Source organism: Camelina sativa, chromosome 8 (assembly GCF_030686135.1).
Source record: "Camelina sativa cultivar CO46 ecotype springtype chromosome 8, ASM3068613v1".
Taxonomy (NCBI): Eukaryota; Viridiplantae; Streptophyta; class Magnoliopsida; order Brassicales; family Brassicaceae; genus Camelina; species Camelina sativa.
In genome coordinates this window covers 2,169,271-2,197,139 of record NC_141887.1, presented here as the reverse complement: position 1 = coordinate 2,197,139, position 27,869 = coordinate 2,169,271, and the positions used below count along the sequence as shown (strand labels likewise).

General features: G+C 36.2%; 10 protein-coding genes and 1 pseudogene across 14 annotated transcripts; 6 read left to right on the top strand and 5 right to left on the bottom strand.

Annotated features, from left to right (window-relative positions):
* Positions 1-277: 277 nt before the first annotated feature.
* On the top strand, positions 278-2,231 carry LOC104705721 (putative glucuronokinase 2). Its single transcript, XM_010421783.3, has 6 exons — positions 278-701; positions 846-995; positions 1,111-1,302; positions 1,394-1,510; positions 1,592-1,752; positions 1,852-2,231. Exons 1-6 carry the CDS (start codon positions 462-464, stop codon positions 2,102-2,104), a joined length of 1,113 nt encoding a protein of 370 aa, XP_010420085.1. The 5' UTR covers positions 278-461; the 3' UTR covers positions 2,105-2,231.
* A 248-nt stretch (positions 2,232-2,479) lies between these two features.
* LOC147939594 (uncharacterized) lies at positions 2,480-3,132 on the top strand. The gene is made up of 2 exons (XM_087463250.1): positions 2,480-2,746; positions 2,831-3,132. Exons 1-2 carry the CDS (start codon positions 2,573-2,575, stop codon positions 3,095-3,097), a joined length of 441 nt encoding a protein of 146 aa, XP_087319376.1. The 5' UTR covers positions 2,480-2,572; the 3' UTR covers positions 3,098-3,132.
* A 175-nt stretch (positions 3,133-3,307) lies between these two features.
* Positions 3,308-4,152, bottom strand: LOC147939593 (uncharacterized). The gene is made up of 3 exons (XM_087463058.1): positions 4,080-4,152; positions 3,516-3,992; positions 3,308-3,381 (listed from the first exon to the last, which is right to left on the bottom strand). Exons 1-3 carry the CDS (start codon positions 4,150-4,152, stop codon positions 3,308-3,310), a joined length of 624 nt encoding a protein of 207 aa, XP_087319184.1.
* A 108-nt stretch (positions 4,153-4,260) lies between these two features.
* On the bottom strand, positions 4,261-5,613 carry LOC147939592 (uncharacterized). The gene is made up of 3 exons (XM_087463056.1): positions 4,846-5,613; positions 4,582-4,767; positions 4,261-4,482 (listed from the first exon to the last, which is right to left on the bottom strand). Exons 1-3 carry the CDS (start codon positions 5,611-5,613, stop codon positions 4,261-4,263), a joined length of 1,176 nt encoding a protein of 391 aa, XP_087319182.1.
* Positions 5,614-6,193: 580 nt separating this feature from the next.
* Positions 6,194-8,930, top strand: LOC104705719 (uncharacterized). The gene is made up of 9 exons (XM_010421781.3): positions 6,194-7,411; positions 7,500-7,555; positions 7,636-7,718; positions 7,799-7,877; positions 7,977-8,087; positions 8,171-8,280; positions 8,378-8,461; positions 8,547-8,584; positions 8,681-8,930. The coding sequence occupies exons 1-9, from the start codon at positions 6,415-6,417 to the stop codon at positions 8,749-8,751; spliced, it is 1,629 nt and encodes a 542-aa protein (XP_010420083.2). The 5' UTR covers positions 6,194-6,414; the 3' UTR covers positions 8,752-8,930.
* Positions 8,787-10,720, bottom strand: LOC104705720 (GDSL esterase/lipase At5g14450). Its single transcript, XM_010421782.2, has 5 exons — positions 10,215-10,720; positions 9,906-10,115; positions 9,643-9,815; positions 9,273-9,546; positions 8,787-9,180 (listed from the first exon to the last, which is right to left on the bottom strand). Exons 1-5 carry the CDS (start codon positions 10,477-10,479, stop codon positions 8,933-8,935), a joined length of 1,170 nt encoding a protein of 389 aa, XP_010420084.1. The 5' UTR covers positions 10,480-10,720; the 3' UTR covers positions 8,787-8,932.
* A 399-nt stretch (positions 10,721-11,119) lies between these two features.
* LOC104705717 (uncharacterized) lies at positions 11,120-13,062 on the top strand. 2 transcript variants are annotated; one of them, XM_010421780.3, is made up of 5 exons: positions 11,120-11,471; positions 11,806-11,903; positions 12,019-12,357; positions 12,443-12,542; positions 12,816-13,062. In XM_010421780.3, the coding sequence occupies exons 1-5, from the start codon at positions 11,236-11,238 to the stop codon at positions 12,916-12,918; spliced, it is 876 nt and encodes a 291-aa protein (XP_010420082.2). In that variant the 5' UTR covers positions 11,120-11,235; the 3' UTR covers positions 12,919-13,062. The 2 variants fall into 2 exon arrangements, with proteins under 2 accessions (XP_010420082.2, XP_010420081.2); XM_010421779.3 differs by having other exon boundaries at positions 11,213-11,471; positions 12,813-13,062.
* A 31-nt stretch (positions 13,063-13,093) lies between these two features.
* LOC104705716 (putative methyltransferase PMT9) lies at positions 13,094-16,332 on the bottom strand. Of its 2 annotated transcripts, none has more exons than XM_010421777.3 (7): positions 15,777-16,332; positions 15,460-15,624; positions 15,165-15,347; positions 14,219-14,813; positions 14,020-14,132; positions 13,674-13,894; positions 13,094-13,605 (listed from the first exon to the last, which is right to left on the bottom strand). In XM_010421777.3, the coding sequence occupies exons 1-7, from the start codon at positions 16,017-16,019 to the stop codon at positions 13,287-13,289; spliced, it is 1,839 nt and encodes a 612-aa protein (XP_010420079.2). In that variant the 5' UTR covers positions 16,020-16,332; the 3' UTR covers positions 13,094-13,286. The 2 variants fall into 2 exon arrangements, with proteins under 2 accessions (XP_010420079.2, XP_087318533.1); XM_087462407.1 differs by having other exon boundaries at positions 14,219-14,843; positions 15,777-16,239.
* A 1,216-nt stretch (positions 16,333-17,548) lies between these two features.
* On the top strand, positions 17,549-21,022 carry LOC104705714 (E3 ubiquitin-protein ligase RGLG2). Of its 2 annotated transcripts, XM_087461770.1 has the most exons (12): positions 17,730-17,960; positions 18,337-18,422; positions 18,555-18,951; positions 19,055-19,139; positions 19,228-19,482; positions 19,571-19,668; positions 19,737-19,816; positions 19,915-20,020; positions 20,094-20,221; positions 20,303-20,486; positions 20,571-20,627; positions 20,721-21,022. In XM_087461770.1, exons 3-12 carry the CDS (start codon positions 18,631-18,633, stop codon positions 20,799-20,801), a joined length of 1,395 nt encoding a protein of 464 aa, XP_087317896.1. In that variant the 5' UTR covers positions 17,730-17,960; positions 18,337-18,422; positions 18,555-18,630; the 3' UTR covers positions 20,802-21,022. The 2 variants fall into 2 exon arrangements, with proteins under 2 accessions (XP_010420077.2, XP_087317896.1); XM_010421775.3 differs by lacking the exon at positions 18,337-18,422 and having other exon boundaries at positions 17,549-17,960.
* A 548-nt stretch (positions 21,023-21,570) lies between these two features.
* Positions 21,571-22,341, top strand: LOC104705712 (uncharacterized; annotated as a pseudogene). The gene is made up of 2 exons (XR_015563880.1): positions 21,571-21,804; positions 21,904-22,341. The product of XR_015563880.1 is annotated as an uncharacterized LOC104705712 (transcript).
* Positions 22,342-22,596: 255 nt separating this feature from the next.
* Positions 22,597-26,042, bottom strand: CYP724A1 (cytochrome P450, family 724, subfamily A, polypeptide 1). The gene is made up of 10 exons (XM_087461771.1): positions 25,908-26,042; positions 25,547-25,797; positions 25,430-25,503; positions 25,177-25,329; positions 24,018-24,267; positions 23,841-23,929; positions 23,597-23,675; positions 23,404-23,510; positions 23,188-23,309; positions 22,597-22,867 (listed from the first exon to the last, which is right to left on the bottom strand). The coding sequence occupies exons 1-10, from the start codon at positions 25,997-25,999 to the stop codon at positions 22,771-22,773; spliced, it is 1,314 nt and encodes a 437-aa protein (XP_087317897.1). The 5' UTR covers positions 26,000-26,042; the 3' UTR covers positions 22,597-22,770.
* Between the last annotated feature and the right edge of the window lie 1,827 nt (positions 26,043-27,869).

Sequence of the window (27,869 nt, the reverse complement as noted above, 5' to 3'; positions counted from 1 at the left end):
AGTACATTCAGCTAATTGGTTTTGATTAAATATTTTGGTTAAAGGCCTATTTTGACCTAATTTGAATACACGTTTGGTCCAGTTACCGGCAAAATTAAGGTAATAGACAATATTAGTTCGTTTGGATTGTTTAAGTTCTATGAGAAAACAGCACTCAGATTTTGTCATTAAACCCATATATGTTTTAAGATAAGGCCCATTTTCTGTTCAAAAAAGAAAGATAAGGCCCATTTAGCTCTTTCTGTTTTTGGTCGAGGAGGTTCATCTAGCTGTTACTGAACAACAAACTTTGTTTCTAGCTGTTACTGAACAACAAACTTAGCTGTTACAGAACACCATACATCGCGACCTGACGTGTTAAGGTTATCCGATGACACGGATTTGAAGATATTTTTCTAAAATCAGCTATAAAATGGGCAGAGTCTTATAGCTAAAAACCGCATCACATTTGAAATCAGACGATGGATCCCAATGCGAAACCTGCGGAGTCTGGCAAGGTTCAGGAAAAGGGTGTGTTCGAGCATCGCTCGTTCGCTAGAATCGGGTTTCTGGGAAACCCTAGCGATGTTTACTTCGGTCGTACGATTTCATTTACCATTGGTAATTTCTGGGCGTGGGCTAAGCTCGAGCCATCTGATCATCTCTTGATCAAACCTCATCCATTTCATGATCTTGTCCAGTTTCACTCTCTCGACAACCTCGTATGTTCGTTCTCTCTGTTTCCAACTGATTATTTTTGTTTATAGCTCGACATTGATTTGTTTCTCTTTAACTAAAATTATTATTAAACTTACCTCTTATGGTTTTAGTAATTCTAAGATTAGTTTGTGTGTCTTCTCTTCAAGGTTTATCGATTGGAAAATGACGGATACTACGGAGGTGTAAGGTTAATAATGGCGATTTGTAAAGTATTCCGCAACTACTGCAAAGATAATGGCATCCAACTTCATGATAGAAACTTCACTCTATCTTATGATACCAACATCCCAAGACAGGTTTATTTCTAAACTTTATCTGTATCTTTCTGTTTGTGGTTAATTTTGAATTCAGTTTCTTTCATATGTGTAACTAAAGCCATTATTAGTGTAACTGATGTTTTTCATTTATCAGACAGGGCTTTCGGGTTCCAGTGCCATTGTATCTGCTGCTCTTAGCTGCCTTCTCGACTTCTACAATGTCAGGCAATTAATCAGAATCGAAGTCCGACCTAACATTATCCTTAACGCCGAGAAAGAGCTTGGTATTATTGCAGGTCTTCAAGACCGTGTTGCGCAAGTCTATGGTGGTGGTCTTGTTTACATGGTTAGGATGATCTATTTGCAACTATAAATATTAAACGCCTTTGACATTGATATAAATATCGCTAGTGGTTTGATCTTCTTTGCTCTTGCAGGATTTTAGTAAAGAGCATATGGATAAACTTGGATATGGGATTTACACTATAATGGATATCAATCTTCTTCCTCCTCTGCATCTCATCTATGCTGAGAATCCTAGTGACTCTGGGAAGGTAAGAGCGCAGCTAGCTGTTCACTACCCTACTTCTGATTTTATTACTTTCTGTGTTAGCATTGATTATGTTAAAATGCAGGTACATAGCACGGTTCGTAAAAGGTGGTTAGATGGTGATGAGTTTATAATATCATCGATGGCAGAAGTTGCAAAATTAGCAGAAGAAGGTCGAACTGCATTACTTAAAAAAGATTACTCCAAACTCAAGGAACTCATGAACCGTAACTTCGATCTTCGAAGGTTATCTATCAGATTTTATACACAATTCAAAACTGAACAAAGCAAAACGCGTAACACAAATATAATAATAATCAACATTAATCTTTGTTTCTTCTTTAGGAGTATGTTTGGAGATGAATGTTTGGGAGCTATGAACATAGAAATGGTGGAAGTGGCACGTAAGATTGGCGCAGCTGCAAAGTTCACTGGAAGCGGAGGAGCTGTGGTTGCTTTCTGCCCTGACGGACCATCTCAAGTTAAACTTCTTGAAGAAGAATGTCTGAAATCTGGATTTATAGTTGTGCCTGTACAGCTTGTGCCTACGCGTCTCAGTAGCTCTGATCTTAAAACTTTGTCAGATTCAAAGCCCTGAGTTTTTCTTTGTTACAGAACACTGAAGCTCTAATTAGGCTAAGAACAAGAACTAAGTTCTTGAGATCAATGTTCGTTGAGCTTATTCCATGTACTTTCATTTTATTTATTTGATTTTTTCGGAAAGACTTCCTATTTCGCCATTGGAATTACCATAACATACCGAATATCTCTGGAACTTTGACCTTCTACTAGAACCCCTTCCAACTTATATTCTCCTTCTAATTTCCCCCAAATTAATACTTTTATGTCTATTTCCCCATCCGCCTCGGTTTACACGGTTTTGTTACTAAACCCGATAGAAACCCATGTTAAACCGGTATGAAAGCAATTTATAACCCGGTAACATTTAGAACCCGATCCGACTACTTCTTCTTCTATTTTAAAACGATAACCCCAAATTCTTACTAAGAACCCTAAAAATCGAAATTGAAGAAAATCTAAATTTGTCTCTCTTTCTCTCAAAATCATGAGTAATATTTCTGGATCTTCGAGCAGTTCGACAAATGTCCACGAAAGAGGAAGAGTTGTTGGTGTACCTAAGAGATGTTGGTGTGGAGAAGCAATTGTGGCCAAAAATTCAAAATCCGACCATAACCCAAATCGACGATACTTTCGTTGTGTGTATGCAGCTGGAAATAAGGTAATACAAAGTAGAACTTATTATTTGGCTTATGAATATTGATAAGGTTCTAAACGATAACCAAATGAATTGTCCATGGTGTAGCTTATGAATGACAATCACGTTTTCAAGTGGATCGATGAGGCTTTGTTGGATGAGGTGGAGACAATGAAAGAGTTCATATCAGAGACAATGAAGGTTGAGAAGAAGATGCAAATGGAGCTTGAGAAGAATATGGAAATGGAGCTTGAGAAAGAGATATTTGAGAGGATTGAAGATGTAAAAGCTGAATTTAAATCCAGGATGAATAGGATGATAATTGTTTCAGTATTAGGTTGTATGATCATCTTTGGTCTAGTTAAGCTAATATGATGAAATTGTATGTTGTTTTCTATGTTGGTTTTGTATGAGACAAAATGTTTTTAAGAGATGATGTTATCTTGTTTGAAAATACATTCATGTTCAAAAGAGTACATCCGACCATAGTTAATAATAAGGTTCAAAAGAGAGACAGACCATACTAAGACAGAACAACATATGTTCTGAAACAGGTCATAAAACCAAAAAAAAAAACAGTCCTACTTATGCTAATCCTCCATCCCATATTACTTCTCTTGAGTAAAACAACCTTGAGAAGATTCCACTTGAGTTCCACCCTACAAATTTAATCAAATATTAGAATTAATTTAATAAAACAAAGAACCATTGTTGTATCACAAATGAATCAATTTAGAAAGAAAACTAACATGTGTTGTATTCTTCTTATTCTTCTTCTTCTGGTGGTACCTACAGTTATGATCAGCTGCATCACAAATCCCACAATGCATGATTCTTTTCTTTTGCTTTGGTTGCTTCGTGGTAGGTGACTCATTAACACCTTTCTTCCTCTTCTTGTCGATCTTCTCATCGTCCGGCTTTAGAGGTGGATACACATTTTCACCCCTAGTGGAAGACCAAAAGCGTGGACCTCTTTGTGGAACAAGCCCGTCTGTGTAGTTCTGTCTCCACTTAGCAGTTCTGAACCATTCACACACATAGTCTTCAGCTACCAATGTCTTCTTGATTATCAGTCCGTAAGCATGTTCGCATGGGATTCCACAAATCTGAAATTTCATGCAGGTACAAGTTCTGGCATTTAAACAAACTCGGTGTTTGTCGTATCCCAAGTAAACTTCATACGCTCCATTTGTGCTGGGATATACAAAGCATGTAGAAGCTGCCTTATGCTCATCAGCAAGGAAACGAGTCACATATGGAGTGCATAATCCTGCCACATCCGACTATATAGAGTACATATAAATGAATAAGAATAAAACATGTAAATGAATAAGAATAAGAGTGTAGTCTTACTAACCTTCATGTGAATAAGAAATAGCAGACCGTTTAGCAATTCGAACCATGGCAAGCCTTCTAACAGTCTCCAACATAGCCACAAATGGTTTCTCTCTCGCCTTGTTGATTGTATTGTTGAAGGACTCCACTGAATTGTTTTCAACATCCTCACAATAGCTGCCAATCTTGTGGAATGCCCTACACTATGTCTTTGGTTTAGTCTTCATGACATCTTCATAGACCTTGCTATCATATGTGTGAATCCTCTCCAATCTCTCTTCGTAATCTCTAGTGTTGTAGCTCCAAGCTAGATCCCAAAGCAGTTTCTTCAATTGCTTCTTGTTTGGATGAGTCTTCTTTAGGTTACCATAAATGTGCCTATCACATTTATGATGCTCAATCTTAGGTAATTCTAACTCAACAGCCTAAATCAATCCCTGAAACAAAGTTAAATTCATTAGAAACTGATCCAACTGTATATTCACAAATCACACAAAGCATAAAACATAACAAAAAAAAAATACCTTTTGGCGATCAGAAACCATAATGTAACCATCTCCATCACCTAACTCCAAGTCTATCTTCAGCCTATTCACAAACCAGCTCCAATTATCTGTGTTCTCAACCTGAACAACACTCCATGCTATTGGGTAGATAGCATTGTCTGCATCTCTTCCTAAAGCCACCAACAACTGACCCTTGATATTTTCCTTTAAGAAGCAACCATCAACCCCAATTAGTGGCATGAAGGATTTTTTTCATGTTTTCCTAAGAACATCAAAGCATACATAGAATCGCTTAAACACATCATGACCAGCGTCATTCTTCACCGTATCAATCTCTACCACAAACCCTTGATTTGCTTCCAATATCTCAGCTACATAGTCTCGAAGACGTTCAAATTGAGTGTCATATTCACTCGCTATCCATGCCAATGCCTTTCTCCTAGCAGCTTGACATTGACCTCTCGTAGCTAATATCTTCCACTTCTCCATTATGGTCTGTTCCATCTTTAAAGGCATGTAATAATCCGGTTCTTCTCTAATCTTATCAAGAAATAACCTAGCTATGACTGGGACCTTAAACATCTCACAATCTCCATTAGGCACACAAACATGGGTGTTCGTGTACTTCGTAATCCTCCACATCGACTCATTATGAAGAGACGCAACATAAACTTTCCATTGACATTTTCCCTTAGCACCAACACACCTAAACCCGATTCTATCTCTATCGTACCTGTATTGCTTCAGATTACAACCTATTGCCAGTGCATAGTCAGTCACACACTCCTTAAACGCGATTCCATTGTAGAAACTCTGCCCTTTATACATTATACCATCGCCACGAACGATCGGTGTCCCCCCACGCGTAGCACCACCACGACCATTACCCTCAGCCTCGTCGTCACTCTCTGGATACACGTTATGACGAATCGATTCCTCCGTTTCTGTAAAATCTGTCGCAAGCTTATCGATGTGAAATTCATCTTGATCCTCGCCTTCCTCGTCGAACTCCACTCCAATAGGTGGATTAACAACGGGGACTAATGCCATCCCAAGAGCCAAGAGCAAGAGAGAACAAAACGATTCGAAGAAAGAAGAATCAATTTAGGGATCTAGGGTTTGTCGATGGAAAGGGAAAAAATGATTTGGGGATTTTTTGATTTTTTGATTTTTAGGTTTGTTTAGGCTAAGTGATCTAATCGGGTTGTAATCGGGTCGTCAATTGGTTAAAAATGGTTTAATTTGGTTATTTTGGTTAATAAGAATTGTCTGTCGGTTAACTAAAACGGTAAACCGTGTTAATTGAGGTTGATGGGGAAATAGATGAGAAGGTTAATTTAATTGGGGAAATAGACATAAAAGTATTTATTCGGGGGGAATTAGAAGGAGGATATAAGTTGGAAGGAGTTCTAGTAGGAGGTCAAAGTTTCAGGGATATTCGGTACGATATGGTAGTTCCGAAGGGGAAATAGGACGTCTTTCCGATTTTTTCTTTATTATAATCTTTTCTACTAGTAAATTGGTCTTAAAAAATCTTTGTGAGCCACAACATACATTATCAGAATTGAAATTTGGATGGTGACCAGTGTAATCCTTAGTACAAAACAAATATGCTGCAAGTAAATGATTTGAAGCCAAAACTTTTGAGTAGTAGTAGTTTATGGGCTAAAGTGAAACTTCTAAAGGACACACCGACAACGTGCCGTCTCAAAGGTTTATGAGAAAAAATCGTGTCGTTTTTATTCATCACTCAAACATCATCATCTTTTCTCCGTTGGTGTTACTACCACTGCGAAATAATCGCCGGAGGTGTGTGTCTTTCATCTTTTAGCTCTCCTCCAGGTCTCATCAATGGCGAAATCTCTACACTTGACAAGACTAATGTCATCTTCAGCAAGAATGGCTATGACTTCTTCTCCCATCTTCTTCTCAGTCAAACCGAGGAGAAACATCCATAAACCCTACCTCACCACATCTCTCTTCCTCTCCACAACATCTACACCATACCCACTTCAATACGACATGATCATCAACCGTCCCACACAGTCTTCTCTCTCCCAAAACCGTCGTCGACCCGTTAAAGCTCTCGAATCCGGCTCCCCCCCTGACTCAGCGGAGCCAGAGTTCGATTCCTGGGTCGACAATAAACTGGCTTTAGAGCGTGAACAGGGTCGACCCGGTTCAGGGGATCCGGAGATGGACAAGGCGAAGAGGAAGTATTATAGCAAGAGGAGGAAGAGACTATACGGGTCTGATTCTGAAGATGAGAGCAGCCGGAGATCAGATGAAGGGTTCGTGGAATTGAAACCTGAAGTTGTGGAATTTGATAGGTTACATCAGAGAGAAGAGGAGTTATATTTTTATGATACTTTTGCGTATCCATGGGAGAAAGATAAGCATTATAAGATGGTGTATCAGTTAGAGAAGAAGTATTTTCCTGATCAGTGTTTAGATAAGGCATTTTTGCAACCTGGAGAGAGTGCTTTGAAGAAGGGGGATGATGATTCTGGGAAAGGTAGAGGGAAGAAGAAAGTAGTAGCACTTGGTGGGAAGAGAAATGAGGTTAAACGAATTGGTATGGAGAAGAAATGTGATGAGGATGATGATCATGGTGATGACAAGTTGGTGTTTTTTGATGAAGCCAATGAGGAGAAGAAGAAGCCAGAGGAGGAGGTTGTTGTTACTGAGAAGAAAGTGGAACAGTTCTTTAAGGGTTTGACGAAACCCTCCAATGAGAAAGGTGTAGCTAGTGGTGATGGAGAACCTTTCCTTGTTACGAGAAACGGTGAACTTCCTCCTAGATGGGATGGTCCTAATGGTACTGTGCTTTTGGTGAACAAACCTAAAGGTGAGACGCAATTTGTGTAACCTCTCTCCCTCTCTCTTTCTTTTGATGTTTGAAATGTTATGTGATTTGGTTATGGTATTGTTCTTAGGATGGACTTCCTTCACTGTCTGTGGTAAGCTACGACGATTAGTCAAAGTGAAAAAGGTTCGTGCTTATATCCTTGTCTAGTCCAAGATTTGAATTTGTCATGCATTTTTAGCAGCTACCTGGTTAGTATTTCTCAGGTGGGTCATGCTGGAACACTTGATCCCATGGCTACTGGTCTATTAATTGTCTGCATTGGTAAAGCCACTAAGGTTGTTGACAGGTTTGTAATTTCTTAATCCAAGGTTTATGCTTATGATGAGTTTACAGAAAGACAACATAAGAAGCCCTCTGTATCTGCAGATATCAAGGTATGATCAAAGGTTATAGCGGAGTTTTTCGTCTTGGTGAAGCCACTTCAACTTTAGACGCCGACTCTCCAGTACTCTAACGACCCCTTTCCTTTGCTTTCATGGTTTATTTCTACATTAGATCTATACCATGACTCGTTAGAGTTTTCTCAACTGTACTATTGCTTCAGGTGATTCAACGAGAACCTTGGGAGCATATTAAAGATGATGACATTAAGAAAGCTTTAACATCATTTCTTGGAGAAATATGGCAAGTTCCACCAATGTTCTCTGCGATAAAAGTGAGCACTGATCAATCTTGAACCGTGCTTTATCTTGTGGGCTGCATTCTTTCTACCTTTTTTTAACTGTATTTCATGTTTAGGTTGGAGGTGAGAAGATGTACGAGAAGGCAAGAAGAGGAGAAACGGTAGAGCTGTCTCCAAGACGAATCTCAATATTCCAGTTTGAAATCGAACGCAGTTTAAATGACAGGTTTTATTCCTTTTTCGGAACAGTGGATTAACCAACTGTTTGAAAACAAATGTTCATTCTTGAGTCTCTCTTAACATCTATCGTTTCTCTTATGCAGACAAAATCTTATTTTTCGGGTTATTTGCTCTAAGGGTACATACATTAGATCCCTCTGTGCAGATCTTGCTAAAGCTCTTGGAAGGTGAATACAATTTTCATCTTTGATTACTAAGAGATTCAAAAAGACTGGAATTGCTAGTAAAATAATATTCCTTTTTTTGCTGCAGTTGTTCTCACCTCACTGCTCTTCGGCGAGATTCAATCGGTAAGTTTGTTCACAAGTCAGCTTATCAATTTGGTTTTTTCTTTTAAAATCATCCAAACTTCATTCACTCTTTAACACTTTCCTCTCTGTTTTCAGGCGAATATTCTGCGAATGATGCTTGGGAATTCAATGAATTAGAAGCAGCAATCACCAAAAACTACTTCTAGAAGAAAATACCTCCCCTTTGCTAAACGCTTCCAGAGATGATAATAGAAGATGTGGATTTTTTTTGCTACAAAGAACTCTAAGGTTACACAGGCTTACACAGATCATTGATTGTTCCTTAAAACGTATTATTGCCGTAAGAGACAAATATTTATTTGGTTCATTAAGCTCTTCTACTAAATCTCACTGTCTATAACAAGCTCGGATTACTGGAACTGGAGGGTCAGTGAGCAAACCGCTGAGAGTACGGTCAGCCACGTGCTTGTTTGCAGCTTCGGTATAGTGAACTCCATCCCAGCTCACAGCCATTGCTGGGTTAGGACATGAGCCACCGTAGATTTCAGTATTGTTCACTTTCCCTTTGTTCCCGCACCAAATGTGATCATACTTCTGATGATAGCCACAACATACCTTCAATGGGTTTGCAAATCCTGCAAAAACATGAAATAGGTACGTTAAAATTTTCTACAATCTTAGGTACTTTACAACAAATGGAATTGTGATGTGACCGTATTGTTGTAACCTAGTTTCTTGGGGTTGCTCATCATTTCGTATTTCGCAGCGTAGACATCAACATAAGTGATGGCTGCCTGGGTGAGTTCTTTTCTGAGATTGATGACTGTTTCCTTGAGCTTTCTGTTGAACTCCATTGCCATTTCGTTTTGAGCCTTCACGCAGCCAGATTTGTCCAAGTAGCCCGGTGCAGGAGTCCCCATGTAAAACATGTTAACGGGTAAACAACCGAGAGGACCCGTGTTGTGTACCCAAAATGTTCTTCCTCCTTGCTGATATATGTTCTGCGAATAAACATATCGCATAGCAAACCCCGTTATTGAGAATCGAATCAAATGTGAAGAGAACATTGCCTATCTCTTTCATGGACTAAATCTCACCCGAACTGCGGAAGCTAAATGGCTGACAATGTCGGGTATCGTCGCCTTAAGTTGATCAACGCTCATTGTCCTAAACCCAACAGAGAGATCATTCTGTCCAATATCAAAAGTATACAAAGCCTTTGCAAACTCTTCCTGTCTTGGAAGCTTCTCTCTATCATATCTACTCTTAACTGTTTTATCGAATGCAGAACAACCAACAGACATGTAAAAATCAGCCAAGCTAAAGATTAACAGAGAGAAGAAAGAAAAAAGTAACTAACTTTGTGTGAATAGTTGTGCCGATCTCGCTTTGAACTGATCGAACTGAGCAATCTGCATATCGAGAGAGAATGGACTAATGCCATATTGAAAGATAGTTTCGTTCTGTCTTCTTATGGTTGAACCACCAGTTGCAAAGTTTGCACCATGTCTGAAGTTTGATCCCAACGAGTTTAGATATGCGCTCAAATAAGGCAACTCCAGACGCTCAGCTGCCAACAACAATTCAAGAATCAAAAATTTCTGAGAAGATCATTGAATCAAAGTTGAGTTTTTGAAGAACTGTTGTTTTTTTCTGCAAGCTCCTTTACCTATGAAATCAATGGTGAGACGGCCATCAGAGTCTCGTCCGGCAGGTCTGTGGAAGAAACCTTGACCATAAGGATCCCTAACAGGCTCAAAAGCAGCGGAGATTCCTCCAGTGTCGGAATTAGAATCTCCAAAGTTGTAAATCGCCGGAAAACTACACTTGGGCTGAACTGCTGTTACAGCTGTTGTTGTTGTTGCTGTTAAGAGGCACAGAAGAAGCCACGAAGAAGAAACCATAAGTTTTGCCCTTTCGAGATCACTCTTCATTGCGAGTAACGAAATACGAGAGTGATATATATAGAGAGAGAGAGTGATGGTATTGGTACTTCGCAGTTCACACTCTGCCTTAATATAAGAGGAGTATAAGACTTTTAATTTTTAGAAAAATGTGTTTTTCCTTCTTCTGAAAAATTACAGAATTAAAAAAAAAAAAAAGAGAGAAAAAGATATTATTGTGTGTCTTGAGATTTGGACCGGACCACAGTTCAACAGTCCTGAGCTGTGTTCTAGTTGGAACCCAGAAAAGGCGCTAACGGTTATCATTGTCGGTACCTTTCATTCACCTAAAAAGCATAAATATATTTCTACGACTAGAGATAATTCTGATAATTTAACCAAATATTACAAAATAAAGTGGTCAATGTTTCCAAACTTACAAAAAACGAAAAAAAAAAATATTTTTTTGCTGTAAACAATTTTATAATTTTTTTTTCCAATTGTTCTCTGATGTGTTAAAAAAAAATCAAATAACATGAGATCATGGAATCATTGGAATGGAACAAACGAGAAAAAAAAAGTTAGTTTTATCAGTTGCCAAATGTAGCAGAATGGACCGCGCGTGCTTCTATAATGACCACCAGGCCCATTTAATGTTAATAAGCCCAGAAATAATAAACGACGTGCAGTTGATTTCATTTACAGTAAAACGGCAAGTCGCAGTCGTTTCATTACAACAGTACTTGCTGTCCTCCCCCTCCTTCAGTGAATGAAAAGACACAAATCGCTAAGGAAAACTTGACATCAATGGCGGCGACAGAGGAAGCGACGACGACGAAGGAAGGAGCTGACCTATTGGGGAAGCCAAAATATAAGAAACTGGAGAACGGGAGATTTAAATGCGTGCAGACGGGTCACGAGCTACTTGAGAAAGATAAGAAGATCTATTCACAGAGTAAACGTTGCCGTTTAGGGCTTATAGATTATGCCTTGTCTCACAGCAAGCCTCCTCTTAACTTGTTTGAGCAAGATCCTAACGCTAGGTATAATCTTTATCTCTCCCAGATGATGTTTCGATTTCAGTTCTGATTGATTATGTATTGAATTAGGGTTATAATAGATACTGGAGAAGTTTTGGCTTCTCTTTTTGAATTTTTATTGTTCTGCAGCTGTTGGAGACTATGGATGGTTTCGTGTCCTCAAATTTTTAGGGTTTAGGGTTTTGTGAGCTTTTGTGGTTTTTTAAGTTGAAATTTTTAAAAACTTTAAATTAAAACGTGAATGTATGCTTACAAGATTCTTTGAGTTCATTCGTTGAGAAAATGCTGTTTTCATGTATATGCTGAATTTGGTTTTTTGCCATGTTTTGTTTGTCAGCTCAAAATTGAAATGTAAGCTAACTGGCGATACAGTAAACAAGACTGAGGAACATATTTGGAAGCATATCAATGGACGGCGCTTCCTTAACAAATTAGGTCTGTAATTTGAAGCTTGATTAGAGTTCATTAGGTTGCAAAACTCATTCGTGCAAGATGTTCATTTTTTTTTGTTCTTGTAAGTTTTAATGGTTCGATTGTTACTACATGACAGAGGAGAAGGAACGAGAAATAGAGTCTGGATCTATTCCAGGGGAAGGTGGAGAAACGCCAGCGAAAGAAAATGGCGTAAAGGAAGAAGAGAAGAAAAAGAAGAAGAAGAAGAAGAAGACTAAGAAGGAGAAGAAGAAAAACAAGAAGTTACTTGAAAAGGAAAAGAATGTAGAAGATGTTGATGATGAAGTCGAACATGAAAATGGTGAAGATGTTGAGGAGGGGCTTGAGTTTTGGATGCCTCCAGATGGTGAGAGGTGGGACTTTGATGATGGAGGAGACCGATGGGGCTCAGATTCAGACTCGGAAGAGGATAAGAATGGGGTAGAAGATCCAATAGGTTTGTTACTACAGCTTTTGGTATCATAAATTCATGCTTTGAATCTCAAGTTGAAGTCTTACTTTGTTAATTACTTGCAAAATAGGTGAATTTGATGAAGATGGAGAGTTTAGTGTGGAGGAGTGCGTATTGATAGGTGAAGTTGATGAAGATAGCAAGATTGTTTTGGATGAGACGCCTGCAAGGTACCATGAATCTTCATATCTGTATTGGTTTTATGACATTTATGTGCATGTTGAAGGTAGACAAGAGAGTATCTTACTTTTGTTTAAAACAAAGAAGAAGTTTGTTGTCGGATTTTAAACTCAGTTTGATAATATACTGAAAGATAAAAATGAACTTAGAACTGTGTTGGAGCAAAGTTAAGTGTGTGTTCTTCTTACTATTAGATTAGGGGAGAGTTAGTTATTGGTATTACTGAGGAGTCTAATGAAAGACTTTAACTGTGTTCTTAGCAGCAACAAGAGGAAACCTGAAGAACTTAGTTCCAGTGACCTTCCTTCGAAGAAGAAGAACAAGAAGAAAAAGAAGAAGAATGTCGTGGAAACAACATCGTCATAATCTCTCTCTTTTTGTTCATCCTGTTTTGTATTTCAATCTGTACTTGCTCTACTTCAATTTATGGGCTCAGTTTTGATATTGTTAATGGTGTGATAGGAAACGGGTTAATGATTCTTTTCTATATAATCGTAGTTTACTTGTCAATTCGTTTACATTCACGAAGCAAACTTATATATTTCCGCGAAGACAGATATAAATTTATAATTTGAATATGAAAATCGCAAATAAGAAGCTTTTGCGGGTCTCCTACAACAAATGCATCATCACTATGTATGACTGTCGTGTAATTTACACTTCTCCTTTTAATACCGGTAAATAACCCTAAACACTGAGAATTTTCCTCAGCTATGCCTCTGATGCTGTAAAACTCACGACACTGAAATGGCGGGCACGCTCCACAGTTTCTTTCTGGCGATCAAAACTCTCTCATCTTTGGTAGATAGAGAATCACCTTTTGGAGTCGTCTCTGTGAACCACTTATCCCATTTCAATAATGTCAGATACTTCTTGATGTAGCTGATATTGTCTGATGTGTCACGAATTATGACAAATCCTTCTGGGCGTAGTATCCGATCCATCTCGATGAGCAGATCTTCAATGCTGCATCCACGTGTTCGGGTTTCTGTAACTGTGTTCCATGCATGGATAAGATCATACGTTCTTGGGTATGTGTCAAAGGCTTCACACCTGCAAAGAAAACTCATTTAGCATGATAGGATTATGCACAATGTTTCAAGATGAAGTCATTTACATACCAATCATGAGTGGCTCCGATCAGGCCACGGTCATAGATGATCTTCATTCTTGGGGAGGATTGAACAGGCATGACATTCATTACCCATACATCTTTATCGTTTAGTGCAGCTGCGAAACCGCCAAGGTTTGAGCTCATGTCCATCACGTTTCTTATGGAGTTCTTTTGCACCATTGGTTTCAACAGTTTCGAGTATTCTATCACTCTAAGACGCCATGTTTCCTGCACTCGCACCCCACTTTAGTCAGCAATCAAAAAGTGTTTGGACATAGAGAGGCATGGCAACCGAAGTTCTCAGGGTCTGGATTACAGAAATAGAGTATCCGATGTTGAAAGAGAAGAATTACCGTATCTTCACGGAATTGCTCGGGAGTGACACCAACTTCTTCAAGACGTGGTGGAGGAGCTGTCAGCCTCCGTGGCCAGGGAACGAGTCCACTCCATCTTTCTTTATGCATCCCTGGGTATATTAACAAACATGAAATGGATAACAACCTTAATGATCCTTAATACTATATAAGTTAGTGATAAGAGGCATATACTTACTCACTGAGTAAGGTGATATACAAGCCTTCATTGAGACGTTCCAAGTTGCATCTGGGTCATCACCAGAAGGACAAAGGGGAGGCTGAACACCTGCTTCCCTTTTCAAGTAACAGCTGTTGGATATCGGTTTTCCCCATATAACAGATTGGTCTCGTTTAGCGACGACCCTCCAACACATTCTCTTGAAGAGATCATGCATCGCATTCCCAATCTTTCTGTTTTCTGTGTCGTGTGCATAAGCTTCAGGCGACGAGTATACAAAGTAGCCACCAGGTCTGAGCAACCTATCAAGCTCCAGCAACAAGATCCCATCTCTTTGAAGCCAGTCTATCCGACATCTAGAACAGTGAGCAAGTTCAAAGGATCTGCTTGGGTATGGAAGCCGCTTAGTCCCAAGAACACCAAGTGTTGATGGAATTCCTCGTTCTAAAGCAAATTGGATCTGGTTCTGGTGAACATCATTAGGAGCAAGGGACATAGCAATGATGTCATGTGACAGCAGATAAGCTCCGAAGCTAGCTACCCCACAACCAACATCAAGAACATTCCGAATGCTTCCCCCATTGTTGAGTTTGTCGCCAGGGAATTTCAGCATCTAAAGCAATAATCAGTTTTTTTTTGTCATCTGAAAGAAGAACTTGAAAAGAAAAAAAGATAAAAACAGAGCCAAAAAACATCCTGAGAATTGCAGAATGATGCTCCCTGGTATAGGAGCAACAGAATATCCCACATATGATTTGGTAAAATTAGACAATCCTATACATCATCTATCTAGTCAAATGGTTTCAACTGCATACTGATATAACCTTCTACCATAAACGTTCACTGGCTAAAGTAACATTGGTAACTAAAAATTTAAGCGAAAAAGGCGCAGTGGTTTAAAAGGATAGGCCCTACGCTTGAGATTCAACAAAGCAAACAAGTACATAAATGATGATAACTGTACCTGAGCAAGGGAAACTATGTATTTGTCAGCTCCATAGTGGAAATGTGTTCCTCCCCCAGGAAAATTGATCTTATCACCATTTACAACCATCCAATTCTGATCAGACTTCTCTTGCGCAAGGTGTGTGTGCGGGATATTCGCCTTCCACACCTCGTCTCTACTGACAGGCCACCTTAACGGGATCTGAAAACTCCAAGAAAACCATTTATCATCAACCACCAAAACAAGAGCCATAACATATACAAGAATGCTGAAATTCTGTAGTACAAGAGAAAGAGACACAAGTCGGACAGACCTTATATCCAGTAGGAGGCGGAACAAGGCAATTGAAACGCCGTTCTGGTGGAGGGCAATGATGCTCATAGTGCTCCATCAACGTTAAATTGAGTTTCAATTTCAACTGGTAGTGAAGATTTCTATCCAAACACGGTATAAGCTCCGAGTGTCTCGAATCACATATCTGCGGATAGGATCAAAACGAGCACAACTACTAAATCAATAAAGATCACTCCTCCACTACGTAAACCAACACAAATTAAAAAAAACTACAAATCTAGAAATCTCCACTCAATTTCGTATCAAAAGAACACGATGAATGCTGGAATCACGAACCGGAACGCTTTTAGGAACTTCGAAACGGCTCACTGCAAGCACAGCAGCTCGATTCGTCATCGTCACGGATCCGGTGCGAGCGCGGTTATCAGATCCATCGAACTCGTCGGACTTTCTGGATCCGGGAGCGAAGGAAGAGCCGTAGTAGAGGCAAGTCAAGCCGAGCAGAGCGATGAACCCGACGAGAACATAGGTGAAGAGCTTCGGAGTCGCACGGACTCGCTCGGTTCTGAAGTGCTTCATTACTCAAGCGTATCCGGATCCGGATCTAGATCTGACCCGAGACTGAAGACCCGGAAAAATCTAGCTGCCGGTGGACTGAAGAAGAGTGGATGGATAGTGTGAGAGCGACAGTAGATTCCCGCGAGGTCGAAGACGACGAAAAGGACCAGTGTCGGATTTTATTTGCTAGGGAATATTTTTGCCTTTTTGGGTTGTTACGATCCTCTGTGGCGAAGACTACGAATGTTTCTATGCTCTTTTCACTATAAGACACGGTTAAAAAAACTTAATGGGCTTGTATTGAGCGTCCATGTGCTTTAAAGGCAGGCTTTATATCTTTTGTCGTATATTGCTGGGCTTTTGTATGTATATATAATTATATACATACTACTTCTTTCTCTCTACTGTATCTTGGACTTTGTAATTTGTTTTCACATTTATATTTTCACGAAACGGCCGAAAACATTGAATTCCAGAAGATGTTCACCAATTGATTGCACTATTTTCAATGATAAAAGTAAAAAAAGTATACTCCGTATTAATAACTAGGTTAGTGAATCTTCTTTGGATAAAAAAGTATATTAAACACATTTGTTATTCAACCATGTAGTGGTTTGCTTTAGTGTCATGGCACCAAGCCACCACTAATCACCCCCTGACGCATATGCCGATCTTTACACTTATATAATGCATAAAATTTAAAAAAACATTTGTTATTCCAATTAGATTCGAAAGGCGTTTATGAACTATAGAGTAACTTGTTGGATTTTATGCTCTAATCATCTAGTTTGAAAGTGCAGTCCCACGCACTTCTTGTTTGCTCCTTGAAGGAACGGTCCAAGGAAAACAAAAAAAGAGAGTTGCATAAATCACGGGTACAAGTTCTATACTTTAATGTAAGTCCATCTAAGTTTCACGTGTTGTGTCTGCTCACCGAAGGATGCAAAAAAAAAAAAAAAAAATAGCTGCTATACTGAAATTAAGATAACTTTTGCTTAATCAATTTATAAGCATGATTAACAACTCTAGAGTCGACCAAAAGAACAAAAACAAAGAGGACTAATGGAGGTTAATTAAAAAAGTCAAAATTTCTATATTTTATTCGACAAGGAATATTCAACAGTACCTATCAAGTAATGAAAAAAGGAAAAGCATTTTTTTTTTTTTTGGGCAAAAAAGGAAAAGCATTTAAGTATGACAATTTTTAACTGCAGGACGAAGGAAACATATTGAAGATAGGATTTGGCACGTGGATGGGGAAACTTCTGATAACCATCCATTTTTTCACCTAAGATATTTATTGCATATATTATCATAGATTTGTTATTCAACAAAAACAAATATATTATCATAGATTTTATACAAGATTGAAATTAAGTTGTGCAAAATACGATGCTCTAGATTAAATATATTTGGAATAAAGAAAAGTACATGATCTATAACTCCGAAAGAAAAAAAAAAACTAAAAATATTATAATTTCGTTTAATGTATTGACTAATTGAAATTTAAAGAAAATGTCAATTGAAGAATTTCAAAGAAACTGTCAATTGATACCGTATTAGGACTTTTTGAATATCGATAATATTTGTATATGGCCAATTGTTGAAACAGAGAATAATTAGTGGGGTAAAATTAGAAGAAGTTTCCACCATTAGCGTGCTTGCTACACACTTTTTTTTTTGTTTAATTGAAAGTGATTATTAATTAAGTCTCCTAATGATTTGATGATAGAAACAAACCAAATACCCAATACAACAACAACAACAACAACAACAACAGAAGAAAAAGTGAAATTGCTTTCGAACAAAAAAAGGGGAAACAACTTTAAAAGGCTAACTCTCTGTTGTGGGATTCCTTCGATCCGCCATTGAAGAAGCCTCCCTCCCTGCCTTCACTCTCTCAATCCACTTCTGTGATTCTTCGTCATCCCCTTTGCCTCTTCTTCTTCTTCTTCGTTTAAAGTAAGTTCATTTGTCTCTCAATCGAATTGGGTCATTCATTATCCGAAACTTTTTTTGTTTCTGGTGAATGTCGGGAGATTCAATGTTGTTTTTTTTCTTTCGATTTTTGGGTTTGTTTTTCATTTAAAATGAATCAGAGAATGTTTCGGTTCAATCCCGAATTTGAAAAGCTCATAGATTTGTCACAGAACTAGTCCTTTTTTTTTTTAATACTAATTCTGGGTATTGAGTGTTGCAGTAGGTTAATCTTAATTGGACTTTTTTTTTATCTTAATCTAGAAGTCACTAAATCGCGTTCGTTTTTTTTTAGGAGAATTACGTGACGTGATTGAATCTGCTTTCTTTTTTTTTTTTTTTCTTTTTTTTTATATAAAAGACCACTACCAACCTAGAGCAATTTCGTAAGCGGTGAATAATTCAACATCTGTCAAAGATCAAGCTTTCACCCTTTTGACGGATTAGGTGAATTGTGTTAATTGCATTCTTCTACTTAGTTAATGTCATGATTATAACCAAAGTTTCTGCATTTTTCTTTTCTGGGTTTCTTGAGTTATATCTTAAATGTCAAATCTTTTTTTTTTTTTTTTTATGCAGGTGTACTTGGAATTGACCTTGAGAGGGGTTTTTAATTTGAACCAGAAAGGTTTAGTCTTTTTTTTTTATAAGTTTGATGGGGACAGGGAGTTCTAAAGAAAACTGGAGACAGACATCGTTTAGGTCAGCTTCAGCTTCATCAGCATCGTCAGCATCACCTTCTTCATCTTCATGGGCTTCTCAACAAAGCTATCCTCAATATGGTGCTGATAGCTATAACTATCCTCCTCCACCTTCATATGCTCCTCAACCTCCTGAGTATACGCAACCTCCTCCACCTTTGTATACTACTCAGCCTTATTCTGCACCGCCTTCTCAAAGTTATGGTAGTGATAATAAGAAGAGGTTGGAGCGGAAGTATTCTAGAATTTCTGATAATTACTCTTCTTTGGAACAGGTGAGCTGAGTCTAGTATGTTTTTGTTAGATGTCAAAACATGATAGCTGTGGAGTCTTATGGGTTTGACAGAAAAGATTCACATTATGTTCTGTTTCATCTAGGTCACAGAGGCTCTTGCACGTGCGGGTCTAGAATCTTCGAATCTCATCGTTGGTATAGATTTCACTAAGAGCAACGAATGGACAGGTTGGTGAGATTCAAGATCCTGTCTTTACTGTATTGCATCGAATGGTTTCACACTCAAAAAGCATTTTCTTCTTGTTTTTGATAACAGGGGCGAGGTCTTTCAACAGGAAAAGCTTACACTTCATAGGCAGTAGTCCCAATCCTTACGAACAAGCCATTACTATCATAGGGAGAACCTTAGCCGCCTTTGACGAGGACAATTTGATTCCATGTTATGGTTTTGGAGATGCATCAACACATGATCAAGATGTGTTCAGTTTCAATTCAGAGGATAGATTCTGTAATGGATTTGAGGAAGTCCTTGCTCGGTATAAGGAGATCGTGCCTCAACTTAAACTCGCAGGTTTATTGCTTTCCCTTATTTGACCACATTTCTCATGAATAAGCTAGCTAGCTAAGGTATTAAATGTGAATTGTTGAATACTTTTCAGGGCCAACCTCGTTTGCTCCAATCATCGATATGGCCATGACCATTGTTGAGCAGAGTGGTGGGCAATATCACGTCCTAGTGATAATAGCAGATGGGCAGGTACTAATCATTCCAGTATGAACCTTTGTTTTTGTATCAAGAGAAGAAACCTCAACTGACTGTTTCAGGTTACAAGAAGTGTTGACACTGAAAATGGACAGTTAAGTCCGCAAGAACAGAAGACAGTAGATGCAATCGTGCAAGCAAGGTTGGAATATTGTCCAATCTTTTGATGCTGTTTTCTCCATTGAAATTATATCTCTATGTGGCTGGTTTTTATGATATTGTTTTTTTTCGTTTTGACAGTAAGCTTCCTCTATCAATCGTCTTAGTCGGGGTTGGGGATGGACCTTGGGATATGATGAGGGAATTTGACGATAATATCCCGGCCCGAGCCTTTGATAACTTCCAAGTAAGTTTACTTTTTAGAATATGACATACGAAGTTTGGTGTTTTGATTTGAGTATCTGACGTTCTGTTTATAGTTCGTGAACTTCACAGAGATCATGTCAAAGAACAAAGCTCAGTCCTTGAAGGAAACAGAGTTTGCCCTTTCTGCTCTCATGGAGATTCCTCAACAATACAAGGCGACACTAGAGCTTAGCCTTTTAGGGTAAATGCCCTAAACATAAACTTTATCAATTTGGCTTCAATTTTCACCCCAAAGATCTCAACTTTTTCTTCTTTTCTGCAGAAGAAGAAATGGGAGTATCCCGGAAAGATATCCTCTTCCGCCTCCAATGCATGGTGGATACAATAGTCCAAAGGCTTATCGTCCTCCAAGTTTCAAACCGAGTGTTCCTCCTCATCCAACTGAAAGCTATCAAGTAAGGTCTAATCCCGCCCCAACCGCTACAAGTTCTGCTTCCGATAACCAGGTACTTTAAAATCTGAAAGATACAGTCTGAAAATGTTATTTGGAAAAAGTTTGAAACTTCATGTTATTGAATATTTTTGAACAGCTATGTCCGATTTGTCTGAGCAACCCGAAAGACATGGCCTTTGGTTGTGGCCATCAGGTAAATCCAACAAACACAATCTCCATCTTCTTCTACTTAAACGATAAAAAAAAAACGTCAAAACTAATTTTTCGCTTTTGTTTTTGATACAAGACTTGTTGCGAGTGTGGACCAGATCTTCAAATGTGTCCGATTTGCCGTGCACCGATCCAGACAAGAATAAAGCTCTACTAACAAGTAGACCAGATCGACGAACCCTTCTCTTCTTGTTCATCTTTATTACAACTTCTTTTTGGGAATTTAGGTTGATCTAATCACTGAAATTTCTCCGAGAAAGATCGTTATCTTTGTGTAAAAAAAAATTGCTTGTTCGTTGATTCACTTCCCTAACTTGATCTGGTCTCAAAATCTTTGACTTCTTTCTTCTTTGGTTGGAGTAAAAATGTTGGTGTCCATGTGTCCATGTCTTTTTTTTTTGTTCTTTCTTTTGATTCTTTAATTGGTTATTTGAAAATTCAGGAAATTATAAGAGTTGTGTCATGTGTGTACACTAACACCTACTTTTTTCTTGCATATAATGAGCCTCCGTGTTAGCTATATAGTATATAGTATACAAATCACATGATGTGCTTATATAATCAAACCAACCAGCCCCCGTACGCTTGTCTTAACTTCAATAACATGTGGAACTTCCATTCAAATCCAACTTACGCTGTATTCAATGTAACTGAAATTTCAGATTTGTTACAAATTTAGTGGCGTTACGTTATAGTATGTAGATCTCTAATTTTTAGGATGACAGTACCAAATTCGTCTAGTGCAAATGTATTTCAATGACATATTCTCTCTCTCTCACTCGCACATTATTTACTTTCTAACAGTATAAAACCATTTATTGCAGGGGATAAATTGAATTAGAGTATAATAAATCTTTGCAAAATTAAATTTAAGGCATCGCATTAAATTCACGTACACGCACCTAACTACTTCAAATAAATCGACCCACCAACTATACACATTGAAACATCAACAACAATAATGACAACTCATATAATTCATTGATGATATACATTTCTCAAAGATATCTCTTGGAAAAAAAAATATACTCAAAATATTCTAATCCATTTTTTCCAATGGCTTCCTCTCTCAAAATCACCAATATCCCTTACAAGAGGCTTTCTTTGGAAGATGACGTCTTCGGCCAAACAACAAGAAGATCATCATTATATTCTAACAGGTTTTGATTCTATCGATCTACACAATCCACCTACACTATTAACTGTTTTGATATCATCGAAGCCTATTTTTAATGAGACTTTGTTATATATATGTACAGGTTCAGGAGAGTGGTGTCATTGGGAGGAAGAAGGAGGATTAGGGTTAGATAAAGATCCGGAGACTAAGGGGATTTGTGAGGAAGAAAGCGAGTAGGGTTAAACTTGGAATCTCAAAATTACTGAAGAGATTGAAGGAGAGTCAATCACACTTTGGTGATCTCTTTGCTGGTAATTACCTTTTCATGCAAGTTAATCCTTCTTCTCTTAACACTAAGTATGTCTTTGACAAATCTTTTCAAGGCCAAAATGGTAACTTCCCCTCTAAATTATCTTCCCCTAGAGTGAGTTCTTATGTAAAGACGGATCTATACAAACATTAAGTTTAGTTTGACCAAAAAAAAAAAAAAGTTATGATTCTGTATTTTCTAGTTACACGTGGTTTTATGTGTCTGGTTTGTAACTGAATCACGAAGAAAATAAAATAATAATTTATATGATATAGTCTTGATCATACTTGTAAGTTGTAATTAACATAACACTTGTTTTAACTTACAGTCTTGGTTATATTTTCAATTGACAGGACTGAGTTATATATCATCATATCGTGTTAGATTACCTAGTATGCGTGTCCGTAACACACTAACCCCACATATTTGAAATGGGAAATAATTGACAATCGAAATATTAACCATTTAAATAAATGTTGAGTAAAAACGATTAACGTGCCAACAATAATAGAAGATACTATATCATATCGAAAGGCAAATAGTCATTTCATCTTAAAATCCCAACACAAAACTGATCGATCCACACAACGCTATGACTAGAGATCGATGGACATTGAATTTTGTTACTAAAAGTTAAATAAATTTCCATCTAAGATGGATTACTTATTAAAACAGCTAATCTATATAAGGATTAAGGATTTAACTTATTGTAATTGGCTCGATCTCCAAAAGCATGCCTCTCTTAAACTCCACGTAAGGATGCGCTATTGGCATTTCATCAGCCTTTATTTTCCACCTACCATTATAAATAAATTTCTTAGGTAATGTATATAAATGAGTAAGTAAAGTAAAGGTATCAAACTGGTCAAACCAATTCGTATCGATCATTAACATCCATCAACTCTAACTCCACGATAAAACACATATCTTTTCAAGCAGGTTTTCAAGTACGTAAAATAGTTAATTAACTGAAAAATTAAATTAAAACGTTTTTAAATGAAAATCTAACTAACAAAAGTTTAACCCAAAGTTTATTAGATGATTATATATGTCGGGTAAGGCAGTGTCCACCAACTAATTAGTCAACAAAAGAGAGTGATTAAAACGGAGACAAACCTATAAGAGATGACAAGATGATGAAGGAAGAAAGCAGTTTGGAGTTTGCCAATTTCACCACCAGGACATATTCTTACTCCTCCTCCAAACGCCATCGTTTTCTTGTTCATCTTCGCCTTATCCTTTTTATTGTAATTAAAAAAAAAAAAAATTCACATTTCAATTTTTTTTTTCTTTTATTTGCTTACCATTTAAATGTATCAAGATTTTACTTACGGTCCATCTCATGGGATTAAATTCAAAAGTATTTTCATGAAGAGATGGATCAAGATGTACTGCGGTGAAGATAGGAAACACCTTGCATCCCTTTGGAATCACATACTCTGCAAAATCAAGCATATTAGACTTAGTTTGAGTTAAATATTTAAAATATTCAAAAAAAAAAGATGATTAAAACTAATAAATTAACCTTTGAAATTAATACTGCGAGTGGATTTTCTATGTACCATCTTGACAATATTTCCACATCGTAGCGCCTCAAACATCACCTATAAATTCGACCCATTGAATTTCATAATGTTAATGTAACAGAATAAATCGAAAACTAAAGATCTAGCTAGTGTAATTGTCATCAAATGATTTTTTTTTTCACCAAAATAGTTTATGAAAAATAGCAAAAAAAAAATTATATGGGACCGTTTTATGAACCATACACATTGAGTGAGTTCCATCTTCTGATAATCTTTCCAATTCAAAAGTTCTCCCTCTCCTTTCTTGGCTCTAATGGATTCATGTTCTTCCTGTACACATTCACTTACATAATTAATTATATATATACGCACTACGTGCACATACATATAAAAAAAAAGGAGGAGATCGTGGGGATATCTTGAGTTCGTTAAGTAGATTTGGGGATTTTGCAAGAAAATAAACGACTAAGGAAAGAAGAGTAGCGCTTGTTTCAAAGCCTCCAAACAAAATGTCCAACACAATGCTGACCTTCTCTTCATAATCTAGATCTTCATTTGAAATGATCACATCTAGAAAATCTTCTTCCCTTATTGCCTTCTTCATCTCTTCTTCTTCATGCTCTCTTTGTTTTATTATCCCCATAACCCTCGCCGACAATCTCTTCCTAGCCTGGCAAAAAAAGATTATAACTGTATAGTATATATATGCTATGCATTTCTTAAAGTGTCTACATGTAATGATGTAAACCCCGGCCCAAGTTATATATATTACTGCAAAATCCTATAATCAAAGTGTTTCTTTTCTTATAAAATGGCCAATTTTTGAAATATAATGTTACGGGAGAGAAACTAAATACAGTAAAACCTCTATAAATTAATACTCTATAAATTAATAATCACTATAAATTAATAAATTTTGCTGGTCCCAAGTCGGGCCAGTGTAAAAATTAACAATATTCGATAAGATAATAAGATAATAATTTTTTTGAAATCTCAATGTAAAATATGGTCCCAATAATATCATAAATTAATAATCATGTAAATTTATATATATATATATATACTGATATAATAGTGTATGTTTCTCCTAAAACTCATTTCTATAGAACATTTGTAATGTTGTATTTTCAAACTATAAGAATATTTCTAAAATATTTTATAACATGTCATACAAATAATTAAATTTTAAAGTTTTAAGTTTTAGATATGCATCATTTACAATTTGATAATTAGACAGATTATTAAAATATGAGAATTAATATTATTATTATTCATAAATTTGAATTTATGTATGTCATGTGTATAAGTCAATTTGTTTATAGTATTTGTAATTTATTGTCAATAATGCTTTATAAATATTACAAGTTCAATTCCTAAACCATAAAATTTATAACGTCCGAAAGTTTAATCTTATTTTGCTATAATTGTTCCAATTCATAATTTAAAAAAATAAACAATTAAAAATATATCTATAAATTAATATCAATATAAATTAATAAAATGTCTTAGTCCCAACATTATTAATTTATAGAGGTTTTACTGTAGTTGTGTTTGAGTATCAGTATTGGATGTATACAACCTTAATAGCGTTTGTATAAGCCGTTCCTGGAAGCGGTATTGGTAACGAGATAAATCCTTTCATATAAGATAAGTAATCTTGCAATACATAAAGTCTTGCTGGGTCTTCTGGCTTGATGCTCAAGAGTTGGTTAACCATAACACTGAGAGTAAACTGTATGATTAATCAATTTCAACCACAGCAAATCTATCAAAATTAGAACAAGATCAATTATATCTTCAGTCTTCACTTCATTGATAAATTAAGTACGTACCATTTTTACTTCTTTATGGAATTCGACTTCTTGGCAATTTTTCCACGACTCTAGCATCGAGATAGAGAGGTTCTTGGCAATTTTTCCACGACTCTAGCATCGAGATAGAGAGGTTCTCTGCGCAGTGAAGAAATTCGGGTTTCGACTTTGTGAGATTGATGAAGGTAATAATCACATTTCTAAGCTTCTTGTGAATATCTCCGGTGGCTAATATGAGGGAATATTGGCCGAGAATGTCATGCATCGCTTTTGGATAATCCGATGTAAATAACTTCCCTTCGTTTTGAAGTATGAACATGTTGAGTTCTTGGTCACATGACACTATGGCTTTTCCACCACATATATTTGACTTGAACACTTTTCCATATCTAAAAACATACATTCACAATTATAAAATGATCTTCTGTTGTATATTTTATCCCAAAAAAAGAAGAAGGTTATCTTCACTTTAGGTAGATATATTACTAATTACTATTACCGTGAAACACGCTGTTGCAAGAACGTCCCAATGGAGTCTGATCTATGAGGTTTGAAGAAAGAAAGAGTTTCCCCAATGAAAGGCCATCCCATGCTACCATTTAGCGAAAAATCGTGATCTTTTGTTTCGTTTTTCTTAGATATTGACATATAATGAATCAATATAGAGACAAGGAGTAATCCTAGCGACAAGAAGATAGATAAGACCAGCATCGTCTTTCGAATTCGACTAAGACCCTATTTGGATGTAACTGCGTATCTCTTTTAATGTTTCTTCTTGGTCTATATATATATACCTCAATATTTATATACACACACAAGGAAAGAATAGATTAATGTATAGTACAGTAAAACCTCTATAAATTAATACTCTATAAATTAATAATCACTATAAATTAATAAATTTTGCTGGTCCCAAGTCGGGCCAGTGTAAAAATTAACAATATTCGATAAGATAATAAGATAATAATTTTTTTGAAATCTCAATGTAAAATATGGTCCCAATAATATCATAAATTAATAATCATGTAAATTTATATATATATATATACTGATATAATAGTGTATGTTTCTCCTAAAACTCATTTCTATAGAACATTTGTAATGTTGTATTTTCAAACTATAATAATATTTCTAAAATATTTTATAACATGTCATACAAATAATTAAATTTTAAAGTTTTAATTTTTAGATATGCATCATTTACAATTTGATAACTAGACAGATTATTAAAATATGAGAATTAATATTATTATTATTCATAAATTTGAATTTATGTATGTCATGTGTATAAGTCAATTTGTTTATAGTATTTGTAATTTATTGTCAATAATGCTTTATAAATATTACAAGTTCAATTCCTAAACCATAAAATTTATAACGTCCGAAAGTTTAATCTTATTTTGCTATAATTGTTCCAATTCATAATTTTAAAAAATAAACAATTAAAAATATATCTATAAATTAATATCACTATAAATTAATAAAATGTCTTGGTCCCAACATTATTAATTTATAGAGGTTTTACTGTAGGTGTTAAATGTTGATGAGAGAAGAACACATTAGTTTATGTAATATTATATTAACTCTAATGATTATAAGCTTTAATGTTTCATAAACTATAATGAATGCAAATATCGAAATAATAAATATAAAATACATTGTTATTAATCTTGTGATCTTAAAAAAATAATTAAGTTCCTTTTGTGTTGACTGTTGAGGCATACAGTATAGAGAAATCAACATTTTATTCTCTTTTTTTTTTAAAGAACTTAACAATCGTTGTGATAAAAATATTTATTGTTGTGGATAGAAAGAAAATATATTGCAGGATCAAGGAAACATTTATACAGCAACTGGAATCCAATGATAGCAATGGAATTAAATAATAATAACATTTTTTGACATGTGTCGCTAATAATATTTAGTTATTTACTACTTAAAATATGTGTTATATATGGTTAAAAACCACATAAATCATAAAATGTTAATTTTAGACATTATAATAAACCTTACTTTTTTCAGATGTTACCATGGTTACCTAGTAATTAACACTGATAAAACAAAATCTAAACTACACTTTGTCACTGTCTATAAATTAAAAAAAATCAGTAAATGTATCGTCTGTACAATAAGTCCATCAGACAAAATAATTGAGAATGGAGTAAGACAAAAAAAAAAGTGAATAAGAGGAATGTAAGAAACTAAATGATGATCAATTGACGCACGTGCATGCAACTTGGGACCCTCATGCAATAAGTTTGTTGGTATATCAGTTTCTTTTACTTTCGAATTGGCCGAAAGAAAAAAATTCAGATACATGCATAAGGTGGTTGGTTGATCATCTTTTTGACTGATTTGGCTCAAATGATGGGATGAACTCTCACAATTGCAATCAGTTGAAGTTGAGCTGAACAATCTGTTTTACGGATTGATTTTTGTTCGATAATGCATTTTATATAGT